We start from the raw sequence: 23,022 nt of genomic DNA on the forward strand, positions 1-23,022 counted from the left end.
TTTGTATTTTTATATTTTTATATAAAATATATAATATAAAATATATAAAATATAAAAATAAGTATATAAAATATATAAATATATATTTATATATAAATATATAAACATATATTTATAGGTTTATATTTATATATATAAATATATAAATATATTCATAAGAATATTTATATTATGTAGTATATACTACATAGTATGTAGTATATAATATATATTATATACTATATACTCTATATGCTATATAGGATATAGTATATAATATATAATATATATTTTTATGTATCTCTATATTTGTATACATATTTATATATTTGTAAACACGTATCTTTATATCTTTTATAACTATTTATATTAAAAAAAAGGTTTGTTTTTTCTTCAGTACTTTATTACTACATTGCAAGTACATCCTGATCCATGGGCTCAGGCTGTAAAAATTCACTTTGGCCCATCCTGAGTGGTTCTGTGCACACCAACAGGCGTTTATGTGCTCCATACTCTGTGTGAGAGCACAACGAGGTATCCAGGGAAAGAATTCACTCCCAAACAGGCAGAATAACAAGCTCTGGTGTGTTTTTCCAAGGCTCCACGAGCAGGCTGCTGGCTGCTGGGGACAGACTTTCCCACGCCAGCCCCCAGTGCTGCAGCCACCCTGTTATGGAACACAGTCACATTGGATTCCCACCAGTTTGGGGATCTCACTGGGCAGCAGATATCCAGAATCCCTCCCAGTTTGCATCCCAAGTGCCTCCCCAAATCCATTATTTCCTTGCAGAGTCATTACTCTGAGGATAAAATACATCAACACCTACTTCTAGAAAAATTTGCAACCGTCTTCCAAATTTCTTATGGTTTTGAACAAATAACATTCAATTCCTCCCCCCAGCCTTGGAATGGGATGCTCAGGGAGGTTTGGAGTGCCCATCCCTGCCCAACTCTGGGCTGGGGACAAGGCACAGGCGGCGCTCCACGGTCTTGGAGCTCTCTTCCAACCCAACTGATTTTGTCATTCTGCAATATCTTTGATTATAGGATGTGTATATATGGGCAAACTCCCACGTGGCCCTCAGATTAAATCTGAAAAGAACTGAGCTCTGTGTGCTTCCTTGATCTGGTTTAAATGTCTTCACAGACGAGGAGTTCTTGCTTTTGTTGTAATTAATGGCCATGTGCTCAGACTCTAATAATTGTTCTTTAGGTTTCTTACCAGGCCTGACCTTCCCCTTTGGACTCAATAAAGCAGATGAGCTCTGTGCCTTTTTGTTCTCAGATGACAAAGTGCTTGGCATTTGGCACTCAGCTTATCTCATACGTTTGGGACTTTAATTATCAACACAAGAGCCTTCCCAAAGGCTGGCTGGGCTTTTGGTATGAGGATTATGTAGGGAAATTAATGGCAGAAAAACAACTTTGTCCATCACTTCTTTTCACTGTGTTGACTAGAAACTCTACAAACAGCTATGCTATTTTCATTCTTAAAAAAACACACTTGCAATGTCATCTTTATGGAGGAAAAATATGCTCAGCTTGAGTTTTGTTTTGTGCTGCTCTGTGTACAAGAAGATGAAGCTGCCATGTATAGCAGAGCGTGTGGGGAACCCAGAGCACAGTCTGTTACCAGGCTTTATTTTCTCACTGTCTGCTCCCATTTTTCAGCGTTCTGACTTATTGCTGATTATTCCAAGGCGCTCCAGTGCATCTGATAGTGGAGGAACTGGAACTCCCCAGTCCCAGGGTGGGATTGCTGCCGAAATGAGATAACCCAGCTGGGCATTAAGAGCACAAAAGTCAAACTTTTCTTCTCAGAGAACCGGAGCCTGCTTGGTCAGATTGACCAAAAAGCACCGAGTTTGTTTAGCTTTTATTTCAAAGTGGCAGTGTGATAACACAGGGGTGGGTGGCTGGGTAGCAGGGCAGGGATTTATCCGAGTCTGGATTTTCTCTTTGAGCGCAGAGACAAATCGTGGAATCACAGAACGGTTTGGGTCGGGATGGATCTTCTTATTCCATGGGAAGGGACATCTTTCCCTGGGCCGGGATGCTCGGAGCTCCATCCTGGAGCGCCTCGGGGATGGGGCAGAGCACAGCAGAGCACGGGGGAGCCGCGGGCTGCACGGTAATAAACAAAATATAATAATAATATAAAATAATATAATATAAAATAATAAACACAGCCCGGCACCCGCGGGGGTGGCTCCGCATCCCGGTGTCGGTGCTGGGGTGGTCCCGGTCCTGGGTGTCGGTGTCGGGAGAGCACCAGAGGCGGTCCCTGTGCCGGTCCCTGTGCCGGTCCCTGTGGCGGTATCGGTGCCGGGACGGTCCCGCGGGCCGCAGGCGGTCCCGGTGTTGGTGTCGATGTTGGGGCGGTCCCTGTGGCGGTGCCGGTATCGGTGCCGGTCCCTGTGGCGGTGCCGGGGCGGTCCCGCGGGCCGCAGGCGGTGCCGGTATCGGTGCGGTGCCGGTCCCAGGCGGAGGCGGGCCCGGTGCTGCTGCCGGTCCCAGGCGGAGGCAGTCCGGGTCCCGGGCGGTGCCGGCGCGGGGCCCGGGCGGTCCCAAGCGGAGGCGGGGCCGGTGCCGGCCCCAAGCGGAGGCGGTGCCGGTGCCGGTCCCGGGCGGTGCCGGGCCGAGGCCGCGCCCCGGGGGCGGTGTTGCGGAGCGGGGAGGCGGGTCCGGAGCCATCGCGCCTGCCCGGCGGGCGGGGGAGCGCGGTGCAGGGGAGGGGGGCGGGGGGCGGCTCGGCGGCGGGTCTGCGGGCCCCATGGGCGGGTGTGTGGGCTCCCACCACGACTCCTCGGGCAGCCTCAACGAGAACTCGGACGGCACCGGAGGTGAGCGCCGGTACCGGGCCGGGGGCGCCGCGGGGGGACCCCGGGGCGGGCGCTGCGGGCCGGGGCCTGCGGCGGGCGGGGGAGCCGCGTCCGGCTGCTGCCCCGGATCATCCCCCGACCACCCCCCGGATCGTCCTCGGCCTTCGCCCCCGGCTTCTCCCGCGGATTCGCCCGAACTTTGCCGGGGCCGGCGGCGCTCGGCGGGCGCTGCCCCACGGACACAGCCCCCGGCCCGGCACCGCGGCCCCGGCGAGCTGAGGGCTCTGCCCGGGGCTCTGCCCGGAGCTCTGCCGGGGGTTCTGCTGTCGGTTGTGCCCGGGATTGTGCCGGGGGTTCTGCTGTCGGTTCTGCCCGGGGTTCTGCCGTCGGTTCTGCCGGGGTTCCGTCGCCGGGCAGTACCGGGGAGCGGTGTCGGGTCTGTCTGGGGGGGCTCAGAGACGCGGCCGCTGCTAAAATAAAGCCAGGCTGGGGAAAGGGCCTGCCCGAAGTTTGTTTTCCTCGGGCTCCGCTCCTTGTGGTGTGAGGAAGATGATTCCTCAGCTCGCTCAGGTCTTGGCACTGCTGCGGGGCCGGGGTTTATTTTTCAGCCGAGAGAGGTGCTTTGCTCCAGCTCCAGCCATTCCCGGCGGCTGGAGATGCTGGAGCAGCGTGGTCTCTGTCGCTCGTTTGGGGAGCAAAGCCTTGTGCCAGCCCTGCTGCAGTGTCAGCAGCCTTTTACCGTCGTGTTTCTCTCCAGCTAAATGCCTGAACGCTTGCTTTTCCCATGCTCTCAGGTTTGCGGACCCCTGATGTTCTCCAGCTGAGCTGTGTGTGTTTTATAGTCATTTAAAGTCAGCCTGCCAACAGGACGCTTGACTTATAAGTAGTCCTCACACATGCAGGGTCCACAGATTTCAGGAGCAGAATTGCTGATCCAGGTCTGTGTTTTCCCCTGGGACTTACAGAATGTTATTTATCAGTCTGGTTTTATTTCGGATGGCCCAGCTGATGAGTGTTCTTCCTATCAGTGACTTTGCTGTCATTCCGTAATGTAAAAATATGCAGCTCTTGGAGTTGTATCTGAACCAACCATCTGCTGATTAATGCCAGACAGAGTTCGTGGAAATAGCAGAATTCCAGCTGCTGAGAGCTATGTGGGATTTCACAGAATCCCTGAGTAGTTGGGGGTGGCAGTGACCTCTGGAGATCATCCAGTCCAACCCCCCTGGTAAGGCAGGGTCATCCAGAGCAGGTGACACAGGGACACATCCAGGTGGATCTGGAATGCCTCCAGAGAGGGAGGCTCCACAGCCTCCTGTGGATTTAATCACATCAGTGTCACTAAAGGGAGTTTTATAGCTTTGAGTAGCATGAATATTCCTTACTCTATTAGTAAAAAGAGAAGACGTGGATTACCTAAAATGCATCTGTACTAAGCAGCTTTACCAACCAGTAAAAACCTGCAGGAGTGCTAAGCAGAATGGACCAGTCAAAGAAAAAGAACAGCAGGAATCACAAAAAAAAATAGCATTAAAAGCTCCACCGGTGCCTGTCCTGAAATGTGCTTTGGCGTTATGAGGTGAGATCATGCCACAGAAATAGGCTCGGTTTAATTTCCTTGCTCTTATCTCACCTGTGCTATGGAATGAATGAGATGGGAGAAGAACACAATGGGGGTTTGGGTGATATTGTAAAACAGATCCCACGGCCCAGAGCAGCATGTGAGGTGGGCAGGCTCCATCCAGGCTTTGTGACCCTGCCTGGTGCTCCCAGGGCATGGCACTGCTGCTCTGGGGTTAAACAACCCATTGTGCCTGGTGCATTACAACAGCAGCTGGCCTTTCAAGATGTAAGAGATGTGAAATTCGTGTCAGCTGGCTCGTGTTGATTCATGCTCTCAGGGTAATGTTCCTTAAGGTTGTCTCGCTGAAGTGAGAAGCGCTGAAATTTCACTTGAATTATGAGCTTCTTAGGACTGTCTTAAACAATCAGCTCCAGTGTGCAATAGTCTGTTGTGTAATGCTACAGATCTGTTCCTGCCTCTCCACAAGGAGGAAAGGGGGGGTAGGTTAGGCTGGAAGAAGCTCCGAGTCTCTTCTCTAAACGCGACTCCCCAGATGTCAAAGTCCAGCCTGCGCTGATTTGGAGCTTACAAATCCTGCCAGTGTGCCCTCACCCAGTGTGAAACCTGACTTGCTCTCTCCAGGGAGTTTCTGTCTGGAGGCATCAGCTAATGAAGCAGCTGAAGCACAAGTGAACATGACTTGGAGTTTACACCTGTGCAGAGAGATGACTTTTTCCTGTTCCCCAAGTGAGGCTCGTTTCTCTCAGCTCCGGGGTTGTGACCTAACCCTCTACATTCTCTTTCAGATTGCTGTCGGTGAGCAGGGCCAGAACATTTCGAAATCCTAGGAAGGTGTTTTGGAACATGATGATTCTTACTTGCCAGTGATGGACTTATTTTGGAGAGGCTTTGTCTTTTCCCCAGAATGGAAAAGTTTCCCGGAGAATTGCGAGCGCTCGAGAGCTTGATTAGACAGCAGTGCTGGGTGAAAGTGGGAGCCGGCTCTCAAGTCTGATTCATCTCAGTTTCAATTTATTCCAGGGCAGTGGGGAGTGGCAGAATCGTGCTCAATTGTGTTATTGGAGTCGAGAGGAGGATTTGTCACATCCCTGTATTCTCCTCAGTGTTTTTGTCCACGGCCGGCGCTTCCCGTTACTCGTGTGCAGCTTGGCAGAGCTGACGGCATGTCCTGGCCACGTGTGCTTCCTTTGTCTCTTAACTATGGGCATTTTTCAAGGTCAGGATGCCTGTGTGTGTGTGTCAGGAGAGCTGCTGTGGATCCTCAGGTGTGTGTGCAAGCGTGAGATGGAGCTAATCAAAGCCCAGCTTATTGCCCAGTGACCGGAGCAGGAGGAGGAGGCTGTTCCTCACCAAGCGTTTAACAGATGCTGCTCTGCCCATCAGGCTGGAAATGAGATGGGCTTTGCAGATTGGTACCAGCTGTTTCATTAGCACTGCTCTTTTTAGCAAGTTTTCATTTCACCAGGACATTGTTTGGCACAGACAGGAGAAGTTCCTGTCTTGATGCTCGGTGTGTTGTCACCCAGCAGAACCAAACTGTGTCGGGTGGATTTACTGGGGAGTCCTTAAAGAACATCATTAACTGGTTTATAGACAGGTTTTCCCCAGCTCATCCCTTTAGCTCAGCTGTCTCCCACCTGATGGTTCAAGGTTTTGGGAGCCCAGCACTACATCTGTTCCAGGGGTGCCCGAGTTCCTGCAGGACAGTGAGACCAGGGGAGAAATAACTGTTCTGCAGCCACTTCCCAGGCTGCCAGCTCCTCACCTGTGTTTTTGGAAGAGCTTTGGGCTTGGAATTTGGGCTGGAAACCTCTGCCCTTGTGTCTGTACATCAGGTGTTGAGCAAACCCAGGAGAGCTGTGCCAGCTCCCATCCCCATGGGCAGGTCTTTCCTCAATTTCTCTTTCCCGAGGGGAGCAGCGAGAAGGAGGAACCTGTTCATTCTCTCATGCCAAACTCTCACCCCACTCAGGAGTTGCATATCACTTTGTCCAACCTGGTGAAGTTCAGTGAGCCAGTTCCTGGTGTGGAATGAGGGAAAAGCAGGGAGCACAGGGGCTGGAAGCACAAGTCATCCCAGATTAAGGCTTTTGGCTACAGCTGTCTGATTGCCGCTGAGCTCTCCGTGACACGATGCTCGCCTGCCTGCTGCAGTTCTTATCGCCCTTCCTTGGGAGCAAAGATGCTGATTCCGTTTGAAATTTGTCTTCTTTCCTGCTGCCCCCATCACCCAGCAGCCAGAACAGGGCCAAGTGGAAACAGAGCTGCCAGCATGGGAGGTTATTCAAACTATCAACTCCTCCCGTGGAGTTTGATGCAGCGCTGGAGCTTCATAAACTCAGAGAAAAGCAAATATTGTCCTCCACCTCTGCTCTCAGCAACTGGACAACAGTTCCTTAAATATTTTCCTTGAGTGCTGTGCAGGGCTGCGTATCACATGGCTAATTGGAAGTCACAATAACTGCTTTCATGGTGCTTCTCTGCAAGACTGACCAGGGGAATTTGCATATTAAGCAGTGAGATTTGTTGCTCACAATTGCACTAAAACAGCCAGGCTGCCACGGGTAGCTCATGACTGAGCACTTAAGAGCATTTGGTGCCTCCCTTTTGTACTGGAGTGCACAAAGAGTCTCCCAGAGGGATTTTTCAGTGGGTTGGAGCTGTTGGGTGCAGGCTGTGATGGTTTTTATACAGCACCTAGCTGGGCTTCCACTGCCATCTGAAAGAGACACCTCTGGATTTCAGGTAGTTCTTGCTGGTCTGGAATACAGAGCTGACAAAAATATTCATAAATCAGAGCTGGCCTTGCTGTTGGGTCCTATTGTGGGGTGTTCTGTATGGTTTGTTTTGGTTTTGTTGGGGTCTTTTAAAATGGAATGATCAAAAAAGCTTAGCATGGCTCTGAAATTTGCTCCAGATCCTTCCTGCTCCATGCCTGGGTGTATTTCCAGGATGTGTAGATGGAGCACTCGTGATGTGGTTTAGAGGTGGCAGTGCTGGGTTAACCATGATCCTAAAAGTCTTTTTCAATATAAATGAACGTGTGCTTTCCACAAGAGTTTTATGTGGGTTTTATCACGGCTTTGGAATAAAAGTAGTCCTTAATAATTCTTATTTCCTGAAGGCTGGGCACCCACAGCCTCCTGGAGATTATTAGGATCTGGGAATTGGTGCTGACAACCTCTGATAATTCATCTCCTCCTGGCATGTCGCTCTGCTGCTGTGACACTTTTAATTTGTAAACTTGGAGACTTGGTTTTGTTTTCCAGGTGATAACAAGGAGCTCTCAGAATCCGAAATAAAGTGTTATTTTTGCTGTTAATAAGGGCTGGCAAACGAAGCTGTTTGGTTTCCTTTTTGGCTGGTTCCTCCATGTAATTGTTTGTTTGGCTTCTGGATGAAGTGATTTATTTTAATTTCTCTTGTTTGGGATTGCAGTGTTGAAAGCGACAACATCCTCCTTCACTGAATATTAAATACAATAAATTGAACAGTCATTGTGCTTTGGAGATTTTTGATAAATGGAAAATATTATTAGTTGCCAGTTTGAATAAACTCTACAAAGCAGCCATCCACTCTCATTGCAGCAAGTAATATGATAGCTATTATTTTTCATGTGAATGTTGAATAATATAATTTATGAGTCACAAATTATAATACAGTTGAAGCCTGAAATACGGATTTGCCTTGCAGTTAAGTTGCAAATTCCTGTGAGTCTTCTTGCAGGTACAAAGAAGGATCAAGTTGGCCTTAATTGCTTTGGTTACCTCTAAAAAAGAAAGAATAGAAAGATCTGGAAAGTTCAGGACCAAATGACCATGGCTGAGAAGGGAATATAACTCCTCTTTATAATTTAGGGTGTGATGTCACAATCACCTTCATCCTCTTTTCTAGACAGACACTGTGTAGAAATGTCTGATACATTTTTAAACAAATTATTTTCAGTTTGCCACCTTGGCTTTCAGCCCCTTAAAATTCCACCTCCTTTCCCACAAATATTTCCTTTGGGTTTTATCTCTTAATCCTTTTTTTTTTTTTAATTTTTTGGGGTATTTTTTTCCCCAAATCATTTATGGTTTGTAGAAGAAAGTGCAGGATTTTTTGGGGGAGGAATCCACCATCCAGGATGGAGCAGGGAAGTGTCCATGGGGCATCTCCTGGCTATGGAATGTCCAGCCAGGGATGATCCTTCGGTTCACCTTCACCTTTCCTACCTCTGCAGGTGCTTTGGGTGGAGCTTGGGGAGGTTTGTGGGGTTTACTGGAAGCTCTGGAGAACTCTTCCTTCTTTTGCAAGACTCATTATGAGAGTGCTGAGGTTCAGTCACCCAAAATCGGGAGGGAAAGGCTGTTCTGTGGGGGAATAGAAAAGCTGGGATCAGTACCCGGTTCCTGACTAGAATAAAACCCTTTTCTTGCACTCTGAGGTTTTTCAGTTGCAGTTTCATCTGCTGCTTCTGTGTTGTCTGGCAATTTAGAGCTGACAAAGCAGAAATGTTCTGCTACTTAGGAAATAAATGAACTGTCAGTTTTGTTAGGGATGTTTTTTGTTTGTTTGGTTTGTTTCCTTGTTTTTTAAGAAAACAAAAAGGTTTCCCCCGCCGTGGGGATTGTGTTTGCAGCGTAATTCAGTGTTGCAGACTGAGTGAGCAGAAGAGCTGATGGATCCAAAGCATCCTGCAGCATCCCAAAGCAGCAGGAATGCTGGTGGCACTGGATGTGGAAAACACCTCCAGCACAGGATGTCAGCTGATCCTGCACTGTTTGACCTGTGTGCAGGGAAAATGTCTCCTGTGCTTTATTTAAGGTTCAGCTGGAACCTGAATTTTGCATTTGCTGCCTCGTGCTGGCCCTGGCACCCTCATATTAATGCAAGTGACAAAAGATGGGGCACAGCAAACTGCAGAAAGTGGTTTTGTTCTATTAGTAAATTAAAAATTGTCTTAAATCCTGAATATTTAAAGTGCCATCAGTCTCATCCTGAGCACTGGGAAATGCAAGGGCACTGCAGGTAATAAATGCAGGAACAATTATTGGGCACTATCAATTTGCAGGAGCTGCACCACATCCAGTTGACCTCTCAGGCCTTGATGGGAAACATTTGGAAATCCTTCTTCCCAAAGCAAAAACGCTGCTGGGATTGTGGATCAGAGCAGTTTTAGCAGCTCCTCCCTTCAGCCTTTTCTCAGTGTCCTTTTCCCTGCCCATCTCCCCCTCTCCTCAGTGAACAGGATTTAAAAAGGAAAATTCAAAGCCCTGCTTGAAAGCCATTTGTGGGAGGAGATGGGCACAGCTCTGAAGCGCTGATTTTTTTTTTTTCCCTTCTGGAGAATTTCAGATGTGCTGGAGGATTTTGTATGTGCCTATCTCTATGTGTGTGTGTGTATAAAGACATCCTTGTGCTGCAGATCAGGTGGAAGGGAGGGGATTTGGGGAGTTTCTGTATGATCTGTCATGGGGTTTTTCCCCCACGTTCTCAGCCATGAAAGCAGAGGCACTTCACAAATGGTAGTGAAAAATGCTTCAGTGGTTTGCAGCGAGAACAGGTAGTGCCCAGGGGGAAAAGATTGGAGGCTAAAATGGGAAAAATGTGTCACACAGAGCTGGGGATTGCATGGTAGCTCTGCACATGTTTAACAGGGAAAGTTTACTCTTAAAACATATCTATTGAGCCTAGCCTTCCCCCCACTTTTCTGTAAACAAATTACTTTTCATCCCCTTGAAATGATAAACATTTTATAGCTCGTAACAGCTTCCAGTTTACAATAATGTATAATAAATGTAGCGACTATAAATAATTCTCTTAGTTCAGACAACAGATGATGGAGGGAGGCATTTTTCACCTTTTCCCAGAGGAGCTGTGTGCTGTTTGAGAGCACTCCCAGGGCCTGAAATGGCATCGGAAGCAGAGCACAGCACTTCGGGATTGGAAGCTTGTTACCTTTCTATTTTTAAAATTCAGTCATGAAGCTCCATCTCTGCTCCCATGCTGTGATGAAGGGCACTGTGGTTTCAGCAGAAGAATCTCTCCGTGGCATTTACTTTGTTGCTTTATTTCCCTGCCACGGAACGCTCATCTCCTGTGATTTCCTGCCTGTGTGGGTAAATACAGACTCTTTATAAAAGAGCACCTACAAAATAGCAGAGGGTACCTGCAGCTACCAAATTCCATTTTCTCCTCTCTGCCAACTGGGATTTTTTTGGCCCCACGCTGCTGTGGCAGCAGAGCATCAGCAAGCACAGGATAATGGCTGGAGAATTTAAGGAAAAATTGTTAATTCCAGTGTTCTGGCTGCACGAAGCAATTCCAGGAAAAGCTGTCAACGAGCACTGCCCGTGCCACACGTGCTGGATTCGTGTCTCCAGACTGGGCTTGGCCGTGCTTTTCTCCATCTCAGGTGCACACAGAAGCTGGGTATGTCAAAAGAATGTTTTTAATGCAGGATATTGAGCTTCCAAATGAGCCCTTGCACTGCATCCCTGTCCCTCTGAGTGGAAAGGGGACACTCAAATCTTTGAACATGCAATTTTAGATATTTTTTTAGTGCGGGTATGTGGGAATTCCAAGCACAGAAAGGTCTCAAAATCTTGTAAATGCAAGCTTGGATATAGACACAGGGTTTGGTTTGAGGTCTTGGAGAAAACTCCCAGACTTAGAATCATGAGTAAGAATGTGAGTTTAAATAGACATTAAATTAGGTTGTAGGAAGTTTTAAGGTTTTAAAGTTAAGATATAGAATTAATTATAAAAAGTAATAAGTTGAAGTTATAACAAGTAGTTCTGTGTGTCATTGTACGATTGGCTAAGGAAGTCTGTGCTGCAGTGAAGACATATAAAACAAAATAATTAACTATTGGTGTAGAAGCAGAAACATTCTTTTGTGGCATTAGTTTATTGGTTAATTAATCTTTAAAAGTTCTTGTAACCTGTGGTCTTGTGACCCCTGGCTAAGAACATCTGGTGAACAAGGTGAAGGTGCTCTCACTCCTTCATGAGACCATGGAAGAAGAATAATAAATCATGCTTTAAAACATCATGAAGTGGTCCCAGCTCTCTCAAAATCCCGATAAAGGTTCAAATCCCGTTGGTACCCAGCAGAGCTGGCTGTGAGCCAGGGAAGGAGCAGGTGGGAAGTGCTTTTGGGAAGCAGAGCAGCGACAGCAGCATGGTTATCCAAAGGTTGGATGTATTTTCCCTGGTGGATGGGATATATTTGCTTGCCAGTGCCAAGGAGCAGCATTCCCAGATTTGCCAGTGCCCTGATGGCTGAGGATGAGCCAATGTCTCCCTTTCCCTGGGCATTTCCATCCTCCCAGTGCCTGAAATGACCAAAGTTGCTTTTGAAACAGGTGGGAAATCACAGCTCCCAGCTGAGGGGGAGCACTGGGAGGGCTGAAGAACAGGAAAGCTGTCACAGAGCTATTTAAATTTTATTTTTTTGAAGAGTTAGATTTCACTTGTGAGATGCATGTTGATGACTTGGCTCGGTGAAACACGTAGCAGACTGATTTTTTTTTTTTTTTGTGGTTTTTTTTTTGCTCTGTGCCCACATGAGTTCGTGAAAAGCACATGGGTTGCTATAAATATGAGTTCTTTTAGAACAAAAATACCTTCTGTGAAGTGCTGATCAATATTGGATATTATCCTGAGACAGGTTTAGATGCTCATTTGAGATGAGTTCTCACTCTTTTGTGTGTTTTTCACATCCACAGATCTCCATTGTGTGTTTATCCAGATCTAAAAGTAGTTCTGGTGCCAAAAAAGCTCGAATTTCAACAGAAAACCACATGATTATTGCTTGACTGAAGTCACACACTTCCAGTCAGTCACAGATTGGATGGCCCCAGCAAAATCCCTTTTTTCCCTGCCTTCGTGCATCCCAACAAATCACATTCCTTGTGTGTATCCAGGGCTCTCCTTATAATACAGCACCAAAATAGCTCCAAAAATAGTACAGGCACGGGTTTGGCTTTATCTGAAACTCCTGCAAAATAGAACAGGGAATACAAGATTTTAGTCTGGCGGCTGGGAATAGAAAAGGAGCAGCAGCATTGTCAGAACAAGCGAGCGTGGCTGTTGTGGTTTGGTGTTACAAGGCAGTACCAGAATAAAAATCCTTCACTTGTAAATAAGCTTTTAGTTCTTGAGCTCTGCCTCGTAATAGAGACTTTTTGTAATTGAGTGTAGACTGAGATTATTTTCTGTAAACCTCTAAAAATACTTGAATTGTATTTGGGGTTTTTGTTCTGAATAACACAAATCTTTAGAAAATATTACAGGTTCTTCTCAGCTGCTGTTAGAGGTGGTTTAGTTTTGTGCCCTCTCTAATTCTCCTAAATATTGGTGTTGTAAGAATTAGGTTTCAATTGAGGAGGAAAAGTTCTGGCTTTTGATTAAATTATCACTCTGGCAGCTTGAAAATTGACATTTTAGCTGGAAAATTGAAATAATCTGCTGGGTTTTGGAGTGTTGGTGCTCAGCAGTGAGGAAAACACAATCACCCACTTAAACAGGAACCCAAATTTTTCCTTTTTTATCTTTAACATGACAAGAATGGGTGGGCTCCAAACACTCCTCAATCCCAGCCTTCATCCATCCCAGGATCAGTCACGATCAGTTCTCAGGGAGCAAATTTCCTCAAGAATTTTAAAGTAAACTTATTTAAATTGATGCTTACCACAACTTCTTCACAATACTGCTTTGGGAAATCAACAGGTTCCTTTATGGAATTTAAATTTTTTCTGCTTTATCCATCCCAAAGGAGGTTTTTGGTCTTAGGAATGCAACTGCAATTCTTTCTGACTCTGATCATGTTTTTCCTGATGGTTGGTGTGCTGCAGGACTGGGGAAGGAGCCACATTAGCATTTTATCTTATTGTGCTGGGAAACTTATTGCCAAGAGTTAATCATTTGCATTGAGCTCACATTAGTTAGGAAAATACTGTAGATATTTAGGGCTGGGGGAGGAAGCATTTCTTGGCAGCTCTGTCCAGAGGGATGCTGAGCTGCTGATAATCGAGCCTGCTAAAAATCCAGTTTATTAAGTAGTGACAATTCAGCTTAGAACAAAGTTCTGCAACGTCCAAGATGCCAAAGGCTTCTGTATTTCTGCTTCAGTGCTGTGTCAAACAGAATGTTCTGTCTTAGAAATTCTACCAACTGATCTAATCTTGTCTTGAAACTCTTTCCAGGTTTGCCTGCTCAAGGATTCTGTCGCTATCTGATTGCTTTGCCTGCCAAATTTCCAGGCTGAATTCATCTCCCATTGATAAAGTGCATTTCTCTCTGCTCACTGCATTCACCCTTCCCTCTTTCACATGTCTCCTTTCGTTATTATAAATTAATCAGGGGATTTTTTTCCAGCTGAGGGGACTCTTGCCATGCAATTCAGGTTTAGGGATCTGCACCCGTTTCTTTTCTTTGTGTTTTCCCAACTTTTGCTGGTTTCTGTTGTAGGTTAATAAATTAGGAGCCCTTTTTCTCACAGAGCATTTTTCTATCAAGATATTTCAGCAAAGATTATTGTGTGTTAAAGGCAGTTTTGATGCTAATAACGGGCCCCTGTGAAGGGGGGAGCTGTGTGGATGCTGCTCAGATGGGAACATTGTTTAAATTAATTTTTCTTCTGCTCATCCTCAGCTTTTCCACAGGTCTGAAAGTGGCCCCAGTTCTGCTGCTCTGGGCTTTGAGATGCTTTTGTTCAGAGCTGTGGAATCAGCACTTCCTGGGCATGGTTTGCTCATTAGAGCACAGTAATTAGTGAATTTGCCATGGACTTGCATCCAGCCATTCTTATGAATTCTTTTAACTGCTGCAGTTAAATCAGCAGGTTTGGATGTTGGGGTTTGATTTCCCCAACGCTTTCAGGAGTTCCTTTCCCTGAACCAAACCATCACACCTGCCCTGAAAAGGCCTGGGAGAGGTGGGCTCTTGTTTTCAGATGGCTGAAATAAGAATCTCTTTTTAATAATGCATTCTCATTACCAGTCTCACCCTTCCATTTGAAACTATTTTCCCTTGCAGAAAGGGGAGCAGGGGTGAAAAGAGGCTCTGTCTAATGATGGAGAGTTGTGCTTGAACTCAAAACTTTCCTTGCAGACATTTTAAATCCCGGCATCTTCACACACTTATTTAATCTGTTATTACATCAATTATGTTTTAAATTATGGGGAAAAGCAGGAAAAGTGCATCTGTCCTGAGAAAAGAGCTCAGCTTTTGCCTTGCAGTGGGTGCCGCAGGAGAAACGAGTTCCTTGAGCATTACGGTGAGCACCTCTTTAGAAAAGACAAGCACAGCCCACAGCCAAGCCCTGCTTCAGCTCTTGCTGGGTTTGTAACAACTGAGAGCATTGCCAGCATCGTCACTGTGCTGCCAGTTCTGAGCCTGCCCCGAGCTGAGCAGAATTAAATGCGTTTTCAATCAAATTCTGCCATCCCTGCCTTTGAAAGGAAGTTACTTAAGGGCTGCTGTGCCTGTTGGAAACACTGAGCAAGCATCGCCCAGGCCATTAATAGAGCTAAAGCCTCGTGTGCTCAGGGACTTCAGAAAGAGATCAGATTAATTTGCTAAAGGTGGAAAGGCTCTGCCTGCTTTAATCTCGCTTCATTTCAGCAATTTAAATGAAGAGGGCAGTTCCCTGTGCTTCCTTCAAGCTCCCTCCAGCTGACGGAGAGCAGCAGAAGTTGCTGGCTGTGCTTGGAACAAAAAAAGTTCCTAATTTGGGGCATTTTGGGGTTGGATTCAGTGGCACAGGGTGCTCAGAGAAGCTGTGGCTGTCCCTGGATCCCTGGCAGTGTCCAAGGGCAGCTTGGAGCCACCTGGGGCAGTGGCAGTGTCCTTGCTCACGGCAGAGGTGGCACCAGATGTCCCACAAGGTCCCTTCCAACCCAAACGCTCTCTGGTTACATCAATAATCCTTGAGGCTATTTTTTCCTCAAGTACATCCACAAGGCCTTGAAAGGATGGAGTTTTAAGGCTGCTTTTGCTGATGTGCTCCCATTTACAGGATTGGGTTGGTTTAGGGTTTTTTTTTCCCCTCCTGGATGTACAAGACATCCAGGTATTTATACAAGTTAGAACAAAGGCTTGCACGTTTTTCCTTTTAGCTTAGATTGCTTTCTAATTATCTGAGCAATCCACTGATGTCCTTATCTGTTATTACTTCTCTCTAACTCGGGGATAAATGTGGATTTCTTAACAAAATGTGCACTCGAAGGGTAGGAATTCCTTATGGCTGAGAGGTTGGTCGTGTGTTCTACACCAAATTCCAGCTGTTGAGCTTCATCCAGCGCGGGTGTTGGAGTTTCCTGGGGGATGACTGAAAAGAGAGGAGTTGAGTTTCAAAACTGAATGTGAAATATTAACTTTAGCATGAAAAACTACCCTGTAAAATAGGGCTGAATAAAGCAGCAAGTATCATTCTGAGAGATCCAGTTTCCTGGATGAAATCTGTAAATGTTTATGTGACTTTCGCTTTCTCTTTAAACCAAGCAATCGCCTTTCAGTTTTCCTCAGGCACCTGAGGAATGTAATATGGAAGTGTAAAATTAAATCATTAAGATAATGTATGTTTGGGATGTGTGTCAGGTAAGATTCCTATTTTCAGCTTACACTGAGCTCTTAATTAACTGATGAGCTTAAGCAGCTGAGATACAGTAATAGTGCATTTAGTTAATTGGCTCATGTGAAACTTTATCCCTGCCAATAACTGTGACACTGGAATAAATTCAAGACATGGTGTTAGATCCTTTAACTAAGCTAATTTAATCATTGGTCATTGTAAAATCAGCCACCAACTCGGAGGCTTTTTTTTGGTCGTTCCCTCCTGGAATTTGTGACTGCTGTGCTGGCAGCAGTGACATGGCAAGCATGGCATGTTCAGCCAAAAAATCCTTGGGAACATGGACTTGGCCATCTGTCCTGAGCATTATACCTTGAATTACCCAGATTTCAGGGTTTGCTGGAAGGGTTTAATGCAGCAAAGCCAAATAAACGCTGTGCTGAGGTGGGCTCTGAACACTCTGCAGCTCCTGAGCAGTTTTACCTGAGAGAGATGGAGAGGGAATTTTGCCAGAGCCTGGAGTGACAGGACAAGGGGAATGGGTTCACACCATGAGATGGGATATTGGGAAGGAATTCTTCCCTCAGAGGGTGAGGAGGCTCTGGAATGGATTTCCCAGAGAAGCTGTGGCTGCCCCATCCCTGGAAATGTTCAAGGTTGGGGCTTGGAGCACCCTGGGATAGTGAAAACTGCCCTTGCCCATGGCAAAGGCTGGGACTGGATGAGTTTTAAGATCCCTTCAAACCCAAACCACCCAATGACTTTATGAAGTCTGGGTTTGTTATAATAAATTCCCTGGTGGCATCATCCAGAAGGTTCAGCCCCACGTTTGAACACCCTCTGCATGAGGGCCTGCAGAGCAGGGTGTCCTGGCTGGCTTTCAGCATCATCACACCTCATCAGGGTTTGAAGGAAATCATCAGCCAAATATTTTTTGTCATTCTGGCAGGGTGAAAGATAAAGCTGCCTTTGATTATTATTTTTTCTTTTTTTCTTTTCCCCCCATGAAAATTTTGCCAATGTTGGAAGCACTCGTGGTGTGTTAAACACAGCCCAGATGTCCAACAGCTGGTCCTGTGTCACTTGCCCAGCTCAGAGTTCCTGGTGGCCTTGTGTGGCTGTGTGTGCTCTCAGGCCAACAGCAAAGCCAGGCTTTGTTTTAAACCCTGCTGAGCCAAACCTCGCTTTGGCCTTGCTCAAAGCCCACAGAACTCGGCTCTCAGTGTGTGGGGAAGCACTTGGGGGATTTTTGGTGCTGCTCCGTTTCCCTGGAGGTGTCCAGGGAAGGTGGGGATGTGGCACTCAGGGCTCTGGGCTGGTGGCAAGGTGATCATTGGGCACGACTTGGGCTTGGTGATCTTGGAGGGCTTTTCCAGCCTCACTGATGCTGTGAGCTTGAAATCACTTTTTTTAGCAGCTCATGCAGCTGCTTGTTATACAGAGGTCAGAGGGAGAACATTCTCGAGGAGGAAGGGAATTTCTCTGAGCTGTTGATTTGCAGCTGGATGTTTCCTGGTGTGAAATCCATCTGCCCAGGAGCCTGGAGCAGCAGGCAGTGCCCTGTCCCAGCAGCACACCAGCACAGCTTGTCCAGTCAGGAACTCACCCTCTGCTCTTCTATCTGATGTGTCTAAAGTTTCCGTGTGAAGGAACAGTGAGACACAAAAGCCTTTCAGTGCTTTAAAAGTGAAGTTGCTGACTCGTCCTCATGCTGGGAATACAGAAAGTGCTGGGGTGAGTTTTTTTTCCTGGCAGAGAGGCTCTGTGAAGCTTCCCCCTGCATTCCCTCTGCCCTGCTGCCCTGGTGCCAAGCCCTCAGCTGGAATTCAGCTGCAGCTTAAGCCACACGCTGCAGAAGTCACAGCAAACGTGTGCTCTGGGCTCAAAAAGAAGATTTTTCATGCTGCTGACAGCTTCTTTAATGTTCTTGTCATAGATTTTCAGACAGGTCAGTTGTGCACTGCAGATGGTGCAGATTGAGGGTCTTGGTGCTTGCATTGGGGGAATGGGTAAATCTTTATCCTGTGCTGGAAATCCATCTGCCATTGATAGGAGCAGTTGAAATTCCAGTGCTGACAGTAATTGTGTTGATAATGTCTGTCCCCCGGAGCTGTTCCACCACTGGGAGCTTCCCTGGGAGGCTGGGGCTGATTCTGAGCTGGGTTTTACAGCTCCTGCTCTTGGAGCTGCTGCCTGGCCAAGCTGGGTTTGGGGCTCCAGGGTTCCTGTGCTGGGAAATAAGAGACAGATGGACATCCCCTGGCCTGTGCCCAGCTTTCCTTCCTCATCCTTGCTCAACCCCATGACAGAGCCACTGCCCATGTGGTGACTCCACAAAGGTTTTCCCTCCCTGAGACATTTTTCTCTGTCCAGAGGAGCTGTTGTATGGTGAGCTTAATCAAGATGATTGAGAATCCTCTGCAGGAGGCTGGGTGGGCTGGCAGGATTCGGAAGTACCCAAAAAATAATAGTCGTAGAAACAAAGAATGGTTTGGGTTGGAAGAGACCTTAAAATCATCTTGTTCAGGGCAGGGACACATTCCACTCTCCCAGGCTGCTCCAAGCCCTGTCCAGCCTGGATCTGGGCACTTCCAGGGATCCAGGGACAGCCACAGCTTCTCTGGGCACCTGTGCCAGGGCCTGCCCACCCTCCCAGGGAAGAATTTATTCCTAATATCCAGTCTAAATTCAGCCCTTGCCAGCTGGCTGTGGGCTGGGAATGCACCCTGCCATCAGACAAAGTGACCTGGTTTCAGTTCCTGTGGTGTTCAGGATATCCCAGGTCACTGAGCAGATCCTGCCTGTGCTGGGATGAGCTGGGATGAGCTGAGGTCTCTGGATCTGGAATACCACCGAGGGAGCAGATTTCAAAAGCTGAAGCTTTTATTTCTTGCTGCAACACCAGGGAGTGACGAGCTGCCCGGAAATCTCCTGATTTCTTCTGCAGCTTCTGCTGAAAAGGATGGGAGAAATGGAAAATACAGTGGAATAGCTGGTAATTAGTGTCACTTTTTCTCTTTGTCCAGCTCATTCATCCACCCTCATCCTCTCATGTTTTATCTCCCATGCTGGGAAGCCCCTGGATTGACTTGGGGAAGGTTTAATGTGTAGGCAGAGGCAGGGAGGGATGAGCTGTGCACGAAGGACTTGTCCAGAGCTGCCTGGAATTCTCAGGGGAACTTGCATTTTACTCCCTGCAGCCTCTTCTGAGCAGTTTTTGGGTAAGAACCGAGGAGGAGCAGGGAAGGATTCCCTGCCCAGCACTGGGGTGGCAGCAGTGACTGATTGTCCCCTTTGTCCCCAGGGGCACCACGTCCATCATTTAGCCTGCCTTGAAATGCTGCTCAGCCTGATGGCCCTGCTGCTTTTTTCCCCTCTCCATCTGATTTTTTTTTTTATTTTATTTTTTATTTTTTGTTTATTTTCTTCCTTTCTTCACCTCCTTTCAGGTGGGAGAACGGGGAAATTGCTCAGGGCTTGGTTGGAGGGTTTATTTCTTGTGTCTCTGCTGGGTTTGCTGCTCCAAAAAGCTTCACAGTTTGTTACTTGGTTTAAAATTAATACCTTTGCCTACACTTTTATAATATTGCTTTGAGTCTGCAGCCTGGTGTTTTAGTACACAACTATTTCAAGACAGAACTCAAATTTCTACCAGGGAAATAGTGTTCATTTTACCCTCATAAAAAACCACATAAAACTTGACTTAGTTTCAAGCATTATCTTTCTATTTGTATTTATTTGGAAAGTTCACACAGGCTCCTTAGAAATGTTAATTAATTTCCTTCTTAGGAAAACCTAATTGTCCTAATATTTCACTTTTAAGTCTTTGCCACTGTCCAGTGCCACTTCTGTTCCAAAATCTTCTTCTTGCCTTGGAAAAATGTAACCACTGAAGAAGAAAATTGCTGAAAATTAGCAATAAACAGATAAAATTCTGCCATTCCCCTCTTGTTGGGTACGCCCATGCTATTTAATGTAATTTGAATTGTGTAAGCCCATGTTGCTTAATGTAATTCAAATTGTCTGTTGCTTAAATGCAGTGAATTTTCCCTTTCTCCCTCCCTGTTGTCTGGGTTTTTGCACTTTTCCTTTGTCCTGGCTCTTCCAAGCACTGCTGTAATTCAGGATTACACCAGAGAACGACTCAAAGAAAATGTTTAGGATGAACTGTGTGATATTGATGCCAAATTACAAGGTACCTTATGAGGAAATTGAAGCAAAATGGATTTAAAATGGGACTCATTTGATTAAGTAGAGAAGTGCTCGGTGATTGTGGGGAGAGGAGCCCTTGGGACTATTACTAAAAGAAACTTTCTGGGTAGTAAACCATTATTTGCATTTCATTTAGGATAGAAAAATACTTTGTTAGCAGCTGAGCCTCAACAGGGAAGCAATCTGGTGTGGAAAATAGTTTTGATTGTTGGCAGCTCTGGGTCTGAGCTGTTCCCTTCACAGCTCATCATTTCTGTGGACAGCCCTCAAATCCCATCTTTTCCTCCATCAGCAGCTCCTGAGCCGGTCATTCCCTTTCAGAGAGACTCGTGGTGATCTTTTATCCTTCTCTTCTCTCCTCCTCTCCTCACAGGTCACTCCAAACCTTTTCCATCTCTCACCACTGAAGCAGCTGCCTTCATCTCTTGGAAGAAAATATTATCAGATCTTGTCAGATTCTCCTATTACGACATTTCACCCTTTTGATTTTGGAATATTTGCCTGTATCTGCTCTTAACTCGTGTTCCAGTGCCGGGGTGTCCCTCCCTCGTGCTTTCTGGCTGTGTTTCCATCTCCCCACAGATCTGCAGGGGTTGGGAGGCACAGCCAGGCCCTGTTCTTGGAACTGCAGGGTGGAGATGGACAGCCTGAAGCGGAGGATGTCCAATCCAGGTGGCTCCTTCTGGGTTTTCCATGCCCTGGGTGGGTTCTGTGTTGCCTGGAAACTTTTCCACCACCAGATTGGGCCAGTTTCCCCCGCTTTTTACAAAAGCTGTAAAAGACTAATGCTGCAAGCAACATATGCTTGTGTTTCCAAGGAAAAGGAAGAAATTAACTGTGGAGCACTGGCAGGGATGGAACAGCCAAATTTGAGTCCTAACTTTGTTTTTAGAGATAGGTGAAAGATGTTTGAAGGAATGGGGTGGGAGGGGAAAACTCAAGTAGGGCTGATGACAGCAGAGGTGTTTCCATGGATAATTAAGATTTAAGCTCAGCTGCTTCAGGGCTGTTCCAGGTCTCACACAGAGTTACCTGGCAGGTCAGAAGCTGGGGAGGAGGAAGATCCAGGTGACACCTGAAGCAGAGATCCTGCCCTTCTCCAGAGTTCTGAGCTGTCCTGTGGCTCAGCTCTGCCACATCTGATTCAACACAAAACCCTCTGACGCTGAAATATTCTCAGTTTGATGATGGAGCGCTGTAATTCAGGGGGGTATCAATTAGGAATTATGGATTGTGTAGCTGGATATTGGCTTTTAATACAAGAATCTTGTGGTAGCAGCTGCTCCTGCTCATCTGGTGCCCCTCAGAAGAGGCACCAGTGATATCCACAGTGATATCCAGAGTGATAGCGGCATAACAAACACACCAGCTGCTGCAAAGAACTAACACAGAGACATTTCTTGACATTCTGTTAGGAAACTGATTTAAATATCTGGGTTTATCTGCATAAGCTCGCTCAAAAAGAGCGGAGATAACCTTGCAGATTCATTGCTTTGATGGGAAGCTGCGGGGAAGGGAAATAAATTTACAATTCAGGCTATAAAACAGTCTGTGAGGATTGGAGAAATACATTTTTCCTTTTGAAAATAAGACTTTTTAATCTGCCAGGAGTTCAGTGGGGCAGACAGGAGGAGCTGCCTTGGGGAATCCCAGCGTAGTGAAGGATAAACCAGGTTGTGCTGCTGAATCCTACAGGAGCAGCCCATGGTTTGTGTGCCACTGCTTTGGGGGCACTCAGAGCTGTTGGACACATTCCCTAGGACTGGAAAAGAGCTCCAAGAGTTCGTGTGCAGCCTTTGATCCATCACCACCTCTTCAAGCATTGGAAGGAGCTGCCCAGGGAGGTTTGGATCCCCATCCCTGGAGGCATCCAGGGAATTCCTGGTTGTGGCACTCGGTGCTCTGGGCTGGGGACAGGGTGGGGAGGGGGCACAGCTCAGACTCCATGGGCTGGGAGGGCTTTTCCACCCTCACTTCTGTGGATTTCTTACCCTCTTTGGGATGCACAGCACCACCTGCACACCTGAGCTGTTGGAACAAGAACAACCTCACTCATTTTGGAGCATTGCTGCTGATATTTTACTTTTTGGAAAGTAGACCGGTACTGATTTCCATATTCCCTTCTAAATAAATCCCTTACCAAAAATATCAACCATTGGCCTCTGCTGAGATGGTGACTTTGAGAATTGCTTCAGAGAGAACGTGCCTTCTTGGCATTTAGAAAACAATTCCTGCTTTCCAGCAGGGTATTAATAATTTCTTACTCATGTTGAAGTGATGTAAGATGAAAAATTAATGTGGATGCTGCTCTCTCTTCTGGATCGTGCGAGCTGGTGGTGCCTCTGATGTGCATGGTCTTAAATGAAGTCAAGGTTTCCTTTTGAGCTCTCATTTCCTTCCAAAGTGAGGAATAGAAAACTGACACTGTAAATACTTTTAAGTGGTTCAGACTGTTGATGTTTGTTTCTTTATCAGCCTTGTTAACAGAAAAGGGAAAGTCCTTTGATGTGGTCCGAAGGTTTGGTTGTAGAAATTCGCGTGTTTTGCTTTAGTGACTAAAACATGGGCTGGAAAGAGAAATATTTGGGCCTTTTGGCCCAAATTTGGGTTATTTTTTAACATGGTGTAAGTTTCTCTCATCATTTCTGCCCCATCTATCCACAGAGCTAAATAATGAATATTTCTTCAGGGAAAGCTTTTTGGGGATCCTTGAAGCACTTCTAATAAATGATAAACACGCCAAAGATCTTTTTAAATACTGGCTTGTGCTGGAGCCAAGTTGTGTTTAATGGTTTTCTACTGGGATGGATGGCTTGGTAGAGTGGATTTGGCTTTTGAGCCATTTGGGGAGTCACTTTCTTCCA

The 23,022-nt window shown here is 46.4% G+C and overlaps 1 protein-coding gene across 1 annotated transcript in view; it reads left to right on the forward strand.

The window, feature by feature from the left end:
* Positions 1-2,745: 2,745 nt before the first annotated feature.
* The window catches only part of UBTD2 (ubiquitin domain containing 2), a 44,014-nt gene continuing 23,737 nt past the window's right edge, over positions 2,746-23,022 (forward strand). The window contains exon 1 of the mRNA XM_005523682.3: positions 2,746-2,822. Coding sequence (XP_005523739.1) covers positions 2,753-2,822 — 70 coding nt within the window. The 5' untranslated portion in view covers positions 2,746-2,752. The remainder of the gene's footprint in view (positions 2,823-23,022) is intronic.

This window comes from Pseudopodoces humilis, chromosome 17, assembly GCF_049639895.1.
Source record: "Pseudopodoces humilis isolate 2021_Gansu_Grassland_sample_001 chromosome 17, ASM4963989v1, whole genome shotgun sequence".
NCBI lineage: Eukaryota > Metazoa > Chordata > Aves > Passeriformes > Paridae > Pseudopodoces > Pseudopodoces humilis.